Below are 16175 nucleotides of genomic sequence, written 5' to 3' on the forward strand. Positions count from 1 at the left end.
AAATGATCCTTTACCTTTTATCATGTTTTGTATTGCTCTTGAAATGGTTCTCCAAATTCATACTGCTCAGCTATTTTCTGTGGGTTATGTTCATAGCAAGCACATAAGACACTGATTTTATTGTGGGTATAATGACAATTATTTTAATACCAATGATAATCACATTTCTCACAGGCTCTTTAAAACTGGCTGGCACCTTAGAAGAGTTCATCGCTCTCAGACTCTTCATTTTATAGCTAAAGAAAGCTGAGGCCCAGAAAGTGTCAGCAACTTATTTAAGTTTAGTTGGAGAGCCAGGGTTCTACTCCTCACATTGTGTGTAGAACACATATATTGGTGCTTGTTCTAAGTGCAGCCAGAAAATTTGAAGTTATAACTAAGTAGAACGGCAGTCACAAGTTCTTCTTGGACAGACAACTGAATTGGAAAAGTTGGTTTTATCATGCATCCAGAAATTGAAAAGAAATATCATTTAATGGAGTAATTACCTGGTCACTTTAAGGTGAGAGTTCAGCACTTTTTATTTTACAAAATTACAAAGACTTTTCTTAAAACACGGGTTCTTGAAAGGGAATGAATTATTATTAGTGGCATTTTATAGATGAGAAAATGGAGGTATATATCTAATAAGTGACAGAGCTGTGAATTAAACCATAGTCTACTGACTCAGTCCAGTTTTCAGTGATACACTACATTTCCTTTCTTATGCACTGCTTATAAGGAGTACAAAGAGGCAACCATAAATATAGTTGTAACTTATACATCAATAGTTGAGTAGAGAAATTCTATGAAGAATTTTATAATATCCTCCAAATTTAAGTTATCATTAATTTGATATTTGGTAACTTCATTGTAAAAATAGGGACATGGGAAGATGATATAAAATAGTACTAAAATACAGTTTTTAGAATAAAAATATAATGAGAGGCCAAAGGCTCGTGACTACCTAGAAGGATGATTATATTTTACTTCGTGAATATTTTCTTGAAGAATATTCAGAGAAGCTAAGCAACAAAATTATTTAAAAAAATAAAAATAACAAGAGACATCTGGTTCCATAGGTAGTGGTAATTCCAGAATTAGCTGTTTCCGTGCAGTCAAACTACCCACTAGTTAAAGCAGAGTTCAAAATCAATAACAAAACAGGAAGAAAAAAGGTAAAGATGACATATTAACTCATAAAATTTGATTACATTGTATCCAGTCTGATTAAACCAGCTGACAACTGAGGCTTGAGAAATGGGCAAAAAAGAAATAGAGAAATAGAGAAATTTTATAATACCATACAGAAACCACAATAAGGAGGCTGTTTTCAAAAACTTTTTCAGTCAGCAAACACATTTCTTGGACAGAGATACATGGCTAGTCAACTCAGATTTAGAAAGTAACTTTTTTTCCCCAAAACCATTTCAGAGAGACTGACAGATTGTATCTTATGCTAAAAGAGGTAAAAAAGTGGTCGAAGGGACGAAGACATCATCACAAGTTTCTGTAGATGAAACTGAAAAGAGGGTTGAAATGAGGATAAGAAAGAGACAGTAATTGGAAGAGATTTGCCAGCATTTCTGTCTCATCAGTGATAATAGTACAACCGCTACATTTTTATTCTACTATCTCAGTATCTGATACAGTAAGACAGAAAGACATGTTTATGACACCTAATATGGCTGGAAAGGGACAACTATGTACCAAAGAAATCTGTTCTTCAGAAGACCCCTTTTTGAGGACATGGTTTTTTCTATTTCTTAAGCCCAATTTTTTAAGAGTGAAAAAGATGACAGAAATTGTGCCTCCTCCTTACTGCCCCACCCCCAAAGTGGTAAAGAAGACATCAGAACCTACTGACCAAGCTTTATGCCTCCTCTGTCATCTTTATAAAATCTTTTGAAGTGATCTATACGTACATTTAGGATATCCTCAGTAAAAGCATAAGAAGGGAGTAGAAAGGCTTTCATAGACACAGATCCACAGCTAAGAGGTACAGAGAATATGAGGTCTTACTGTGTTTATTTGATTTTTATTTTTAAAAAATTGATTTGGTAGAAACAAGTGCATCTTTAAAGCATCTCCTCAAGCAAAGTATCTCCCTTGCATTTGTTTAAATGATAAATGATTGTGTGACAGCTGCTGTAGTGAAATTTGTAGCCACTTAGTATAGATGAAGACTATGTGTAGTCTAGATTATGATATGTGGTTGAATGGGTAACCATTAGTATGTGTATTAAGTTCTAATAGTTGTAAGAGAGAATTGAATAGCATCAGGAGGAAAAGCTTAGGTTGCATTATGTTGGGGGAAATGCCTACCATTTCCATGAATCCCATTCTTGTCTTTATAATTCTTACTAGTTATCCTTATAGATTATGTTTATGACAAGGGAAAGGGGCAGCAGGGGAGGAGAAGAAAATCATTTTTGTAGTATCTACTATGTGTCAAACACTGCTAAGTACTTACAGCTAGTAAATTCCTGACCCTAATTTGAATGCAGGTCTTCCTGGCTCCAGGGCTAGAGCTCTAGCCATAGAACCACCTAGCTACCTCTACTACACACTTGGGCTGCCTGCTACTGCAGAAGTCCCATTTTTAACGTTTGTATTTCCTTTGCTAATTCTCTAAGAATCATGTCAAATCTGCAAATGATTTGGAATTGCAGTGATTGGAAAACCAAAAGGCATGTGGTAAATGTAAATAGTTTACAGCATGATACCAACAGTGGTTTGTACATGAAAACTGAGGCAAAATACTTTATTGAGTAGATATGACTGGAAAAGGGAGTGGACCAGTTGTATAGAATGGATGGATGGATGGCTCGATGGATAGATAGATAGTAAGTCAAGAGTGAAATAATATAAAATAAGCAGTGCATCCTTTAGGACATTAGAATCAACCTTTGAAGGATTTATATGATGACACGGATGATAATGGCAGGAAATAGTAAGGGGATGTGAAGGGACAGTGATTTGTGCTAGAGTGGAGCTAAAACCCATAATGATGTGATCCTTTCTTTTTCATCTGTCCATTCATTCATGGATCCACTGAAGTTTTTTTTTTTTAGGAAAAAATCCCCTTCCTTTTTCCAAAAACATGTCTTATTTGTAAAAAGTGTTTAAATTTTTTTTTTTTACCATCAGTCAGCCAACAAGCTTTTATTAAACAACTATTTGTGAGACTAGAGAAATAGCAATCACAAAGGCAGCTACAACATGCATGTTATAAATATTAACAAAATACTCAGGCAATATGAAAATAAAGGGAAGATTTTATCAGTTGGAAGAAATCAGGAAAGACCTCACAAAGAAAGTGCTGCTGAAGCTAAACTTTGAAGGAAACAAGGGGTTCTGAGAGGTGGAGGTGAGTAAGGAATGCCCTTGAGGCATGGAAGATTCTTTGTGCAAAAGGCATGAAGCTGAGAAGATGAGAATTACAATGTTGTGTGTAGGTAGAAAGAAGGCTAGAGGATTACCTAGTCTGTAACTTAAATGAATGGAATAATACATAATTATTCTGTTTTGCTCCTGAGTCTCTGAATTTCTCCCTTTGCCCAGCAGCCTTCTCACCTTTGAAGATTTCTGTGACCCCTTCCTCCAGTTGATAAATTCCTCATAAAACCTCCACGTTGAGAAAGTGGCCAGGCCAGCTATTTCCATTTACAAAAGGGAGACCACAAGGACATATGTGGTATATACAGAACAAATATTAAAAGAATAAATACAAATAAATGTAAAGTAGTTAAATACAAAGTGTAGTATGAGGGAGAGGCACGAGCAAGAGGAATTGGGTGGATCAGAAAAAGCTTCACATGGAAGATGACAGAGCTTGTGTCTTGAAGGAAGAAACTGTTGAGGGAGGGAGTTCATTCCAAGAATTAGAGATAATAGGGAGCCTATAAGAAATTTTTTAGTAGGAGAGAATGGCATGGTCAAACCTTTGCTTTATGAAAAATCACTTTGGAAGTTGTATGGAATATAGATTGGAGAAGGGGGCAACATGAGACAGCAAGACTAATTAGGAGCCTATTACAATAGTACAGGTGAGGGGCAGCTAGGTAGCGCAGTGGATAGAGCACCAGCCCTAGATTCAGGAGGAACTGAGTTCAAATCTGACCTCAGACACAAGTCACTTAACCCCAGTTGCCTCACACCAAAAAACAAAAACAAAAACAAACCAATAGTACAGGTGAGAGGTGATGAGAGTCCAAACTAGAGTAGTAGCTAGTTGGATAGAGATAAGGGAGTGAATGCAAGAGTTATTATGGATGTTGAATTGATTACATATAAATAGTAACTGAGGTGATCCATTGCAACAGTGGCAGTTCATTTCCTTTGGAGCCAGATTGGTCCAGCCCAAAGAATCCTTAGAAATGGTTTCTAAAAGGGCACATTCACCTCAGAAAAAGAAAGAAACAAACCTAATGAGGAAAAACCTTTTTAACAAGTACCTTAAACTATAAACCAGATTTGTTTCTTTGAAATTGTAAAGACTCGTGTTTTTGAAACAGTTTACTCTGGGAAGCTCTTAAGTTGTGAATTTTATATTATATAACTTCCAAAGGATGAAAGTTGGGATGACCTAAAGGACAATGCAGAAATCCATGGTTTACTTAAATAAACCACAGCATATATCTAATAAAGACCTTTTCTCAACAGGTTGTGTATAGGAAACTAACGAGGAAATGTATTTTACCCCATGGCTTGGGCCCACCTATCCTCAACCCCTCAGGTGATGGTGGCTCATACAGACTAGATTCAGTTCTGGGGACCTGACCCCAAAGGGTTTAATTTTTCTTGCCTGTTAATGCCTCATCAGGATTTCTCCAGGAAAATCTCTAAAGAAAAGCTTAGATGTATGACTCATGTGTGGGTGACAGTTTCTTTTCTCATTAAAGGTACACAGTGTACAATAGGCCTATTGGGAATGGACCAATTTTTATTTCCTTAGCCAGAGAAAATATATAAGACAAAATGGACTCAAAGGGGAACATAAACACATATAGAAATATAAACCACTTAAATAGTCTGTTGTGTCCAGATCTCTAGAAAGTAAAGACCCTTGTAGGGCTGCTGAATAGATCTTTCTCATTCACCTCTTAACAACATTATCTGAGCAATCTATATTAAATTTTGTAGAGAGTTGTCAGATTTGGACTGATCTGGACTGATTTCCTACCCACACATGGAAGCCCTTCAGCTACAGGATTCTCCTTTTGGTGATACTTTTTTCTGCCAGAAAGTGCACTGTTCTAAAAGTTTTTTTTTTTTCCTTCAGCTGTCTAGTGCCCAGCTTTTGAACCCAAGACTACCCATTAGATAAACCTCTAAGGCTAGAAAGGTCCATTTCTCAGTGTCTCTAGTCAGTAACATGACTTTACAAAAGGAAACAGAAAGGCAGCTGGAACTCAAGGCTTAGTTTTCTGTTGGTAATTTTATTTACCCATGGCCATGTGTTTTTCCTTTAAGTCACCTTTAGTGTTGGGATGGGGAGATAAATTGCTTACTCTTCCATCCCAAAAACTAGTCTAAAAGAATGTGGAAAGAGTCCCAAATAGAAAGGTTGAGCTATTTAGAGACAACAGAGGGAGGTGGTTCCTCAGACAGGATTTCAGTTGCCAGTCATCTTCAGGGGAGACCTAGTTACTGGGGACCAATGAGGAATTCCCATTATCCTCCTAGCAAGGGGCTAGGAGCATGTCAAGTTTGTCATATATATTATTTATGTAAATTGATATGCATACATTATTTATAAAACAGTTATTTACCTGTATTTTTAAAAAACTGCCTGTTAAAAAAAAGGGGGAAGAGGAAGGATTTTAAAAACTAAGTTATGTGTACTAGAATATATCTAGGCATATCTAAATGTAATAACATAGAAAATATACATTATACATGTCATATCTGTGTATGTATATATGTTATATCTGTTTGATATATGTATACAATTTAATTATATATTTTTTTAAAAGGAAGTTAAGTGAGAGATATCCCCTTCTGACAAAGGTCCAAGCTCTGTAATCATAGTAAGTGGATTGGAGACTCATCAAATTGAGCGTGGGTTCTCCTGAGCAAGCCTGCTGTAGAATATTGGAATAGGAAGTTGGTCTTTTGGACGTGTGGTATAAGCAAGTAAACAGACAGCCCTGTTTGCCCTAAAATATACAGAGACCTAGAGAAAGGCCTCAAGTACAAAGGAAAAAAATATCCCAAGAATCACATAGGATGACATGGGGTTTATGAGTGACATTGGTACTGGTAATATTCACATCTAGAAAGTCAAGACCCATTAAAATATTCTATAACTCTTCAATTACTATTGATAATGAATAGCCTAATATTAATATAAAGGTTAAATTTCCACATACTGTTTATACTTTGAAAACCATATAATTCATCTTAATAGTGATTTCATTTTTAATAACATCAGATTTTGACTTTGAAAAAATAGTAGTGTGATGTTTAAAATCTTAATTGTGGTCGCCAAAAATTAAAAGGCTTCAGTACCAGTCTTTGGGCATTAAACATTTATTAGAACATACAGATATTTACAAAGAGTTCAGAAGGTTATGAAAAAGAAGTCCTACCTAGCCTAGTTCTTCCTGAAGTCCTCCTCCACAAGCCTGCTTTAATCAGGAACTCCTCAACGAGCCTGTCTTAATCAGGAACTCCTTAGCAAGCTGTTTGTGGAAGCTTTTTTATAGATCTGGAACAGAGGTGGTCCTTACACACTGCTTCAAGGTGATTGGTTGGCGTCATCCAAATCCATTGGCTTTGAAGGTGGTCTCAAGTTGAGTTCACAGTCTAGTTTCTGAGAACAATACCTTCTTAAGGGATAGCCAGGTGTGATTACAATCCAATTAACTTGAAGTAGGCTTAATCAGCAGTCAATTACTCTCACTTGATTCAATCAGTCTTGATTAATCTCCAAGTGGGTCTTTGAGTATCTGCTAAATCCCATTATTTCATCACAGTAGGTAGATTTTTTTTTTTTTAGTGCACCCGGTACAGTTTTCTTGTTGTAATTGCTTTTTATTATTACTTAATTAGAATTGGGGGGGGGGGATTGCCTAATCTACAGGGGTGTGGTGCAGTTATTCAATGCTGTTCGGAAGCACCAGAAGAATGTTGATGAAAAAATGAAAGAAGTTGGAGGCTCTGTGAGAAAACGTGCAAAGTTGATGTCAACTGTGACCAAGAAAGATTTCATTAGTGTTCTCAGAGGAGTGGATGAAAGCAAAGACAGCAGGAATCCCACAGGCCAGAATTCCAAAGACAAACAGGTAAGAAGAGCTTGCTCTCTAAGCTGAATGCTTTTGTACTAATGAATAAGATTTACCCTCTGTCTTTGTGGCACTCTAAATAAGTACATGTGGGCTAGAGACATTAGTGCAGTAATAAATATGAGAATTTCAATAACAATGGAAAATGTCACCTTATCATTAATAATGCTGTAATGGTTACTATCCTCCCAGTCATGCTTAGCAGACATTAGAGAAGAATACGAAATGTATACATTATAACATCACATTTTTAAAGCCTTTCCTTGCTCTTTATGCCTATCAGTGCCTATCAGTGTAAAATCATGGTGCATATGCTAGCAATTATTACTGATAAGCAAAACCTGTACAGAATGACATTGCTCATTCTTTTGCATTTTTTTGGATTTCTAGTCCCATACATTGGCTTTTTTAGGGGATTATCTGTCTACTGTCCGTCAGAAGTAAGCATAGAGGAGTAGCCAGTAATAATATTCTGGTTTCAGATCCATGAATTACAGGACAATTTGGTTTCTCGTTGCTCTTTATTTTAAAAGCAAAATAACAACATTGTAGACTCACACGAGTTTTCTTATTTGGGTGCATAGAAGCAAATTCACAGTAGAGCCTCGCTTTTAGTATCTTATGAAATAACTTGGTATTCAGCTTAGAAAAATAAAAGGAGTTGAGTTCTTGGAGATCATGATGATAAGTCATCCTCTATTGTTTGTCAGTTAGTTTATCGTTTAAGGTATTTTCATAGATGTTTGGCAGAGGGAAGAGTATTAGAAGTTTCTATTCATTTGCCTTAAAAATCACAAACTCGGTTCTGCAGGCTTGTTGGAACAAAAGTATAATGCATATAATTTTGATTATTATAAAAACATTTTACCCCCTGTAGTGTGCTTTATAAGTTACATAAAATGAGTGTTTTGGATACATGTTCCTATCCCTGAAGTTGTACTTTTAAGAAGTACATTTTAAATACATATTTGCATTTATATTCTGTCTTTGATGTGTTTGGTAGTAGTGGAACAGTTCTTTTGTCATTAATCCACTACTGTGAGCTAAGTGCTTTCTAAAGCCAACAAGAAGTACTTTAATCAGTCAAGACACTGTCATGTGTTTTTTGTTTATATTTTGATCAAGCATGCTGAAACACTCTGTGGCACAAAGAACATTTAGGAATTTCACGCAAGCACAGTGTTGAAGTGTTTTTAAAGTTCTTTGATTAAATTACCATTTGGCTTAATTTTGGCATGCATTTCTCAACTTTTAAAAGTCTGTCAATTTTTTTAATTTCAAAAGAACAAAAATTGTTTGTTTATGTAGTAGAGGTGCCCTCTAGTACTGTTATTGTAAAGTGACTGTCAACAGTAATTATAAACATCATTTTGGGGAATTTATACTTTTCGTTAATCAAACTCATAAGGGACTGAAGATTTGCCAGTGATATTTTTATTGAAAGAAGTAAAAACAAAACAAAACATTTGGAGTTGTACAGAAAGGAGAGAATGAGGAGATGGTATTTCTAAGTATTTGACTTTTCTACTTTCCCTTATTTCAGAATAACTTAAAAGAAACTTTTGTTCCTGCTTTGATATTCAGGTGTGTTTTTTGTTTTTATAGGATACAAAATATAGATTTTCCTCTGGCAAGTATTTTTGTGTTCTACTATACTAGACTTTTGAACTTACTTCCCATTATACCTATTCCATATTTTCTCTTTAAATTGTCACGAGTATATTACGATATTATATGGTATGGTATGGTATGGTATGGTATGGTATGGTATGGTATGGTATGGTATGGTATGGTATGGTATGGTATGGTATGGTATGGCACGGCATGGCATGGCATGGTATGGTTTTATATCAAGAATCAGGACGAAATTGAGATCAAAGGTATATTGACCTTCTGCTCAGGGTCATCTGTTTTCAGTTTCTCCCCATTCCTCAAATACTTTTATTCCAATTTAATATTCATAAAATAGAAACCAAATTCACTTTCACTGGTTTTACTTGTGTTTTCTATATCTCTTTTTAAAAAATAGGACAGTGTTTTTGTGACAGTATCACAGTATTCATTGAAAGAGTTACTTTCCTCATCAAGAATTCTCTATACCAATGTAGTCACTGGTGCTCATCTCCCTCCAATTTCATCTACTCCCCTTGTCCCCATTTAAAAAAAAAAAGTTTAATGCAGTTGTCTTGAAGAATGAGCTTCAGGAGTTGATGTTTAAAATAGTAGGCTTGTGGGGGCAGCTAGGTGGCGCAGTGGATAAAGCACCGGCCCTGGATTCAGGAGTACCTGAGTTCAAATCTGGCCTCAGACACTTGATACTTACTGGTTGAGTGACCCTGGGCAAGTCACTTAACCTCCCATTGCTCTGCCCCCCCCCCCCAAAAAAAATAGTAGGCTTGTTTAGCACTATAGGTCATAGGATCATAAATTTATAACTGGAAGGGACTTGAGAGGTCATAGCTTCTCTTATTTTATAGAAAAGGAAACTGAAACTCAGACATTAAATGATTTGACCAGGGTCACAAAGCTATTACATGGCCAAGATGGAATTTGAACCCAGGTCTGTGTGACACCAAATCTAGCTGTCTGTCCATCATACCAATAAGTTAAGACCCAATTGAAGTTATAGATCAAGAACTCATCATGGGCAAAATTGACCTGATTTTTCCAGCAACACTCAGAACCTATTTAGTAATAGAAACATTGAGTAGTAGGGGTTATCCAGGGATGGGAATTTGGCCCTTGAGCCTGGCAAAAAGTGTGTGAGTAGAGGAATGGGGAGTGGGAGGGAGAATATCAAGGTCAAAGAACTTTAGGTAGTAGGCAGTAAATGTTCAAATGGATGACCACTTTATCTGGGGTCAAAGGTGATAATGTAAGCAAGTGAAGCTGTTTGGGAATAGGGAGATGGGTTGGAAGAAAAGAGATAGACCTTGAGATTGAAAGGCAAACAGTAAGAGGTTTGTTCCGAGAGTGGAATTAGGGGTTAGAAATTATAGACCAGGGGGCAGCTAGGTGGCTCAGTGGATAAAGTACTTGGCCCTGGATTCAGGAGGACCTGAGTTCAAATTCAACCTCAAATACTTGACACTTACTAGCTGTGTGACCCTGGGCAAGTCATTTAACCCTCATTGCCCCCAGCCCCCCCCCCCCAAAAAAAAAATCTTAAAAAAGAAAAAGAAATTATAGACCAGATGAGGGCAACTTTTAGGGAAAAAAAGGATGCATAAATATAAGGAAAGGGGTCTCTTTAACTCTAGTGCAGGCAAGAGAATGAACCAACATTATGAATCCTCTCTGGAGCCTTCTCTTTCCTGTATTTACTTTGTAAACCTCATTAAGGTTTTTTGGCTCACCTTGCCATTGGAAGCATAATACCTCAATGCCTTCATCTCCTTGCTGCCATTATTTATAAAGAAATGCTCCACTGAGAGACTCTTGTTAGTTATGACAAGACTGTAACTCCCATGAGATTTGGGTTGGGGGTATGGTGCAGGCTGATTAAATAGTAAAGAATATCTTATTGAGAGTGATCTGGGACCACTTCCTCTATCATTATATAAATGTAAACTGCTCTTGTTCCTTTATTGTATTCAAAACACTTTGCTTATTGTAACCCTGCATGGTACATAGTACATAGTATACAAAGTATTATCTTCCCCCCTTTTATACAGATAAACTACCTGAGGCATACAGAGGTTGGGTGAAGTGAACTGTGAAAGGCTGGGTTTCAAGCCCAGTTTCCCATGCTCTTTCCATTATACTACACTGCCTGCTCTCTGGGGCATTTCTAGATAAGAGGTGATAAGACTACACAATTTTCTAGATTTGTTCTAACACAGTAGCTAATTACCTATTGTATTATATTGTATTGGGGGGGTGGGGTTGGGCAGGGCAGTGAGGGTTAAGTGACTTGCCCAGGGTCACACAGCTAGTAAGTGTCAAGTGTCTGAGGCCAGATTTGAACTCAGGTATTCCTGAATCCAGGGCCAGTGCTTTATCCACTGCACCACCTAACTGCCCCCTATTGTATTATATTGTAATAGAAACCTATTGTAATTATTTTTGATAATAACTATACCCAGGTAGTTTTCATATTAAATTCATTTATGTTATGAGGAGATTATTCTGTGCTGTTTCACTGAGGGAGAATACTTTGAAATGTGTTGATCATCACACAGATAACCTTTCATGCAGTCCTGGTCAGAGTACTTCAGTCTTTGTGAAATATCTGAGAAGTATGGTACCCAGATACTACTGGCAGTAGAAAAACTGGTGTATTCACTTCTGGCAGTCCTCTGATTTGTTAATATAAAAACCCCTAGATAAGGGTTATAGTTCATGCCTTTCCCTTGTCTCCCTGGGCTGCCCATATTCCATGGAGCACCAGGCAAGAAGAGTGACATGGCTGCTCACTATGCTTAGATGAGCTGGGGCTTACTATCTTCAGTTTTTGCATGAGATACAGGTCTTATCATTGCCCTGACATACATGGATATCACCATCTACCCTGCTGCTTTGCCCCCAGACCTGTAAGCAGTCTCATCTGAGCTTCCATGGTACCTGAAGGACCCCATGGCTTTGCCTCCACTAGTGCATCCTGAGGATTTCTGGATCTTTCAATCGACCCTGCAGTTGAACTCTGTTATGTGTTATCTCCTCCTCTGGGAGCAGAACTGTCTGACTTTTTCTACTTCTATCTCCAGCACATAGTAGAATGCTTAGCACATAGAAAGTGTTTAACAAAAGCTTTGATATTCATTCATTAACTCTGCATTAGTTCATATGAGTCATCCCATACTTCTCCATAGTCATCATAGTAATCATTTCTTATAGCAGTAACATTGCAATACATTAACATACCACAGTTTGTTTAGCCATTCCAAGATCTAAGGTCATCTACTATTTACTTTGTTTCCAGGTCTTTGCTGCTACAAAAAATGCTACTATAAATATTTCCATGTATATGGGGCCTTTTTTCCTATTCTTAATATGTATAACATTTGAATCTATGGACTAAAGGGTAGAGACATTTTTGTTCGTTTCTTTGCATAATACCAAATTGCCTTTCAAAATATTTGGACCAGTTTACACATTGTTTTGCATATTTTCTGGGTATGAGGTATAACCACATAGTTGTGGTGATCTGCATTTCTCTTACTATTGGTGATTTTGAGGAGTCTTTCATATGGTTATTAATAGTTGAGAACTTTTTTCATATTTGTGAGGGAATGGCCAAAATTGATTTTGCTACTTATCACACATATCTACTCTCTATGAGTGTGTTCCTGGGCTTTAGGTAATTTATATTTGTGTTATATATTTGGTTTTGGTCTCTTCAGTTTTATTTTATTACACATGCTACAACAACAAAAGGAAGTTTCTATGAAATATTTGCTTATTTCATTTGAAATCAGAGACCCTTTGCAAGTTTTTGGGATCGAGATGGGAGTAATTACTTTTCTGGGAATGCGCCAAAAACTTTTTTACTTCATAAAATTAGCTGTTTATCAAGGTATTTCTTAATCCTCCTGAGACTGGGATAATAATATGTTCTGAGTTTGTATGGGGGTTAGGGGTGGGTGTGTTTCTTTTCCATACTTCTGTATGAAGATATTTTTGCAGTGTTACAACTTCATATCATTAGAAAACCCTCTTTAGTGGCAGAAAAACATAGAGTATTAACTTTTAAAAAGTAATATTTTATTAAAAGTGTACTGTTTTTGTAAAGGAAGTATCTGGTATGTTTTGTTATTCAGAGGCAGTTGGAAAAAGTATTAAGTTTGATATTGGAACAAGTTGTAGCTCCTAAAGTGAGTCATGATCCTTAAACCTCTTAAGTCTGTTTCTATAATATCTCTTTGCGATAATGGAATATCAATGTGTTATCTCCCTAGAAATGTTTTGAGGATAAAAGTTTCTTGAAAAAAATTTTTTTTTTTTAGTGAGGCAATTGGCGTTATGTGACTTGCCCAGGGTCACACAGCTAGTAAGTATTTAAGTGTCTGAGGCTGGATTTGAACTCAGGTACTCCTGATTCCTGACTCTATCCCCTGCGCCACCTAGCTGCCCCTCTTGAAACTTTTTTAAGTGCCCATAAGAATTTTTAAGGTAGTGTTGTAATGGTTTTGATGGTATTAACAATAGTTTCATGTGAACTTTTGTGAATTATCATGAAAAGAGATGGTGGATCAAGATTATAATAAGAAAAGGGGCTGCTTGGTGGCACAGTGGATAAAGCATAAAGCACTGGCCCTGGATTCAGGAGTACCTGAGTTCAAATCCGGCCTCAGACACTTAAATACTTACTAGCTGTGTGACCCTGGGCAAGTCACATAACCCCAATTGCCTCACTAAAAAAAAAAAGTTATAAAAGTTTTATATATATATATATATATATTCTTATTATAACTTATATATATATAAGTTATAATAAGAATATTAATGAAAGTACCATTTGGAAGAGTAGTAGCTGTCCATTAGAATATGGATTATCCCTTTTAACTTTCAGATATTGGTAAGTTACTTATCAAGAGGAATAAGGTCTTAAATCTTTGATCCAATGACTTGATAATGACTAATGAACATTTACATCATTTTCTCATGCACAAAATTGCAAGCAAGGTATTAGATAAGAAATAACTTCTTGTTGGTGTCTATAGTTATATATCAAGCTAATCTTCAAGAAAAAGTCTTGGTAGTTTTTTTTATTTTGTTCCCTTTGATATCCACTCATAAATAAGTATTTTGAGAGCATTTGGGTATGGTAGAGAGTGTAAAATACCATCCATCTATTGAAATAATCGAAAAAATTTACATAAAAGATTGTCAGTTTTTAAACATCACTAAATCGATGGGTATAGATTTAGAGTTTATAAACTGTTTTGGAAACAAACTAAGGGTTAAAAAGTTAATTAGGCAGTGAGAAACACTGAAATTACCCCAAATCTTAAGATATCAGTTTGACTTTCACTTGAATTAATGGAAAAAATGGTTTATTATATTAATCTTGACAGGTTTTTTCCATTTTTCATTTGTTGCCCTCCTAGTATTATCCCTTAGATGTTCTTGGGATTATCTGGGTTAATTGGGATCTTGATTACAAAAACTCGGAGTTGGAAGGGACCCCCGTATATTATATAATCTAGACCAGGGATTCATTGAGACCAGTGAGCAAAAAATGACTTTTATGGTTTTTTGTTTGTTTGTTGTTTGTTTTTTTAAAAAAGAAAACTATTGGATTTTAAAAAATGTGAAAATCATTCCTTGACAGGCCACATTTGGCTCTGGTGCTGTAATTTGCTGACCCCTGATTGAGACTGATGAGTATCTTTCTTTTTTTTTTTTTTTTTTTTTTGGTGAGGCCATGGGGGTTAAGTGACTTGCCCAGGGTCACACAGCTAGTAAGTGTCAAGTGTCTGAGGTCGGATTTGAACTCAGGCACTCCTGAATCCAGGGCCGGTGCTTTATCCACTGCGCCACCTAGCTGCCCCCGATGAGTATCTTTCTTAACAGCAATCTCATCTTCAGCATGTCAAGCCTCAATTTGAAGATCTGTAGTGAAGGAGAACTGCATCCTGAAGAAGCCCATTCTACTCAGGACAAACTCTCACCATCATTCCCTGCAATGAGTTGTTACTCATAATCTTCTAGCATATTTACTCTTGATATTTTATAAATGAATTTATATTTGAAACCATTGTTGATCTTGGCTGAGAAATTTGTCTGTCAAGGCCAAGGAGTTTCTAGGCTTTTGGCCTTCTTTTTGTGGTTATTTCTTTGCTTCATTTACACTTCCGTAGGAAATGGTAATAGTTTACGACCCTTTTATCCACTTTTTCCATTGTACTTGCATCTACAGGTAACCACAAAATATTTAAGAACCAAAGAAATTACTCCAGCATATTGAAATTACCCAATATATGTTATTATTGATAATAAACATAGATATGTATGTACATACATATCCATATATACACACTTTTTAAAAATTTAAAATATTCTGTACAATATTTTGAGTGACCCATGTTACCATCAGCCAAATTCAGACTCAAAATATTCAGTTGGTTGATTCCTCTTTACATGTTGAGGAGCAATTCTCTTGGTTCTCTCTTCAGTAAACACAGAAAAGTCTTTCCAAAAATACATTATATTATAAGCTTCTCAAAGGTTTTTCCTAAAGTTCTCTTTATAAAGCTGCTTTAGACAGTATAGTGCAGCAATTTACAGAAATATAGTAACTGGACCAAACTACAACTTTGACTTAGATTCTAGTCTAGATATCCCAGGACCCTATGTTTTCAAATCCTAGGAATACCAATGCTTTCAGACTACCAGCCTTCTTAGCAGCCTAACCCCTGCAGTCAGTCAACAGTAAGAGAAAGAGGTCCACCATCCCTGCCTCCACCCACAACTGTTCCTGACTCTTTGGTAAACCTACAAGCTCCAGGCTGCCATCCCTACTTCTAGCATGGCTTGGAAGCCAATATTCAGGGAAGTGACCCTTGTGGAGATGTAGCCTAACAACTGTTTCTGCAGGTGTTGCATCTTCAGCTTTTAGATCAGCCATACCTTCTAGAGACCAGAAAAGAAAAGTTCATGCCATCAAAACCCTTGACATCAAATAGTTCAGTATCGAAATGGGTCAGTTTTTTTTTTCAAATGGAAATAACGACTATAGAAAATGCATTACTCTGCTTTGGCACTGTACTCAGTGGACAGCTAGACCTTTTTGCATGTCTTGAAGCTGAAACCTCCTGTGTGTTTTACCTCCTCCTATTAGAATATGAGCTCCTTGAGGAGGCTCTCTTTCCTTTCCACCTTATCACTAGAGCTGAGCACAGTGATTTGTATATAGTAAACACTTAGTAATTGCATTTTCATTCATTCCTTTTGTTGAGCTTCTAA

General features: G+C 36.4%; 1 protein-coding gene across 1 annotated transcript in view; it reads left to right on the forward strand.

Moving 5' to 3' along the window:
- The window catches only part of RRP15 (ribosomal RNA processing 15 homolog), a 70484-nt gene that overhangs the window by 31071 nt on the left and 23238 nt on the right, over nt 1-16175 (forward strand). The window contains exon 4 of the mRNA XM_043962592.1: nt 7067-7268. Coding sequence (XP_043818527.1) covers nt 7067-7268 — 202 coding nt within the window. The remainder of the gene's footprint in view (nt 1-7066; nt 7269-16175) is intronic.

Source organism: Dromiciops gliroides, chromosome 4 (genome assembly GCF_019393635.1).
Source record: "Dromiciops gliroides isolate mDroGli1 chromosome 4, mDroGli1.pri, whole genome shotgun sequence".
Classification (NCBI taxonomy): Eukaryota; Metazoa; Chordata; class Mammalia; order Microbiotheria; family Microbiotheriidae; genus Dromiciops; species Dromiciops gliroides.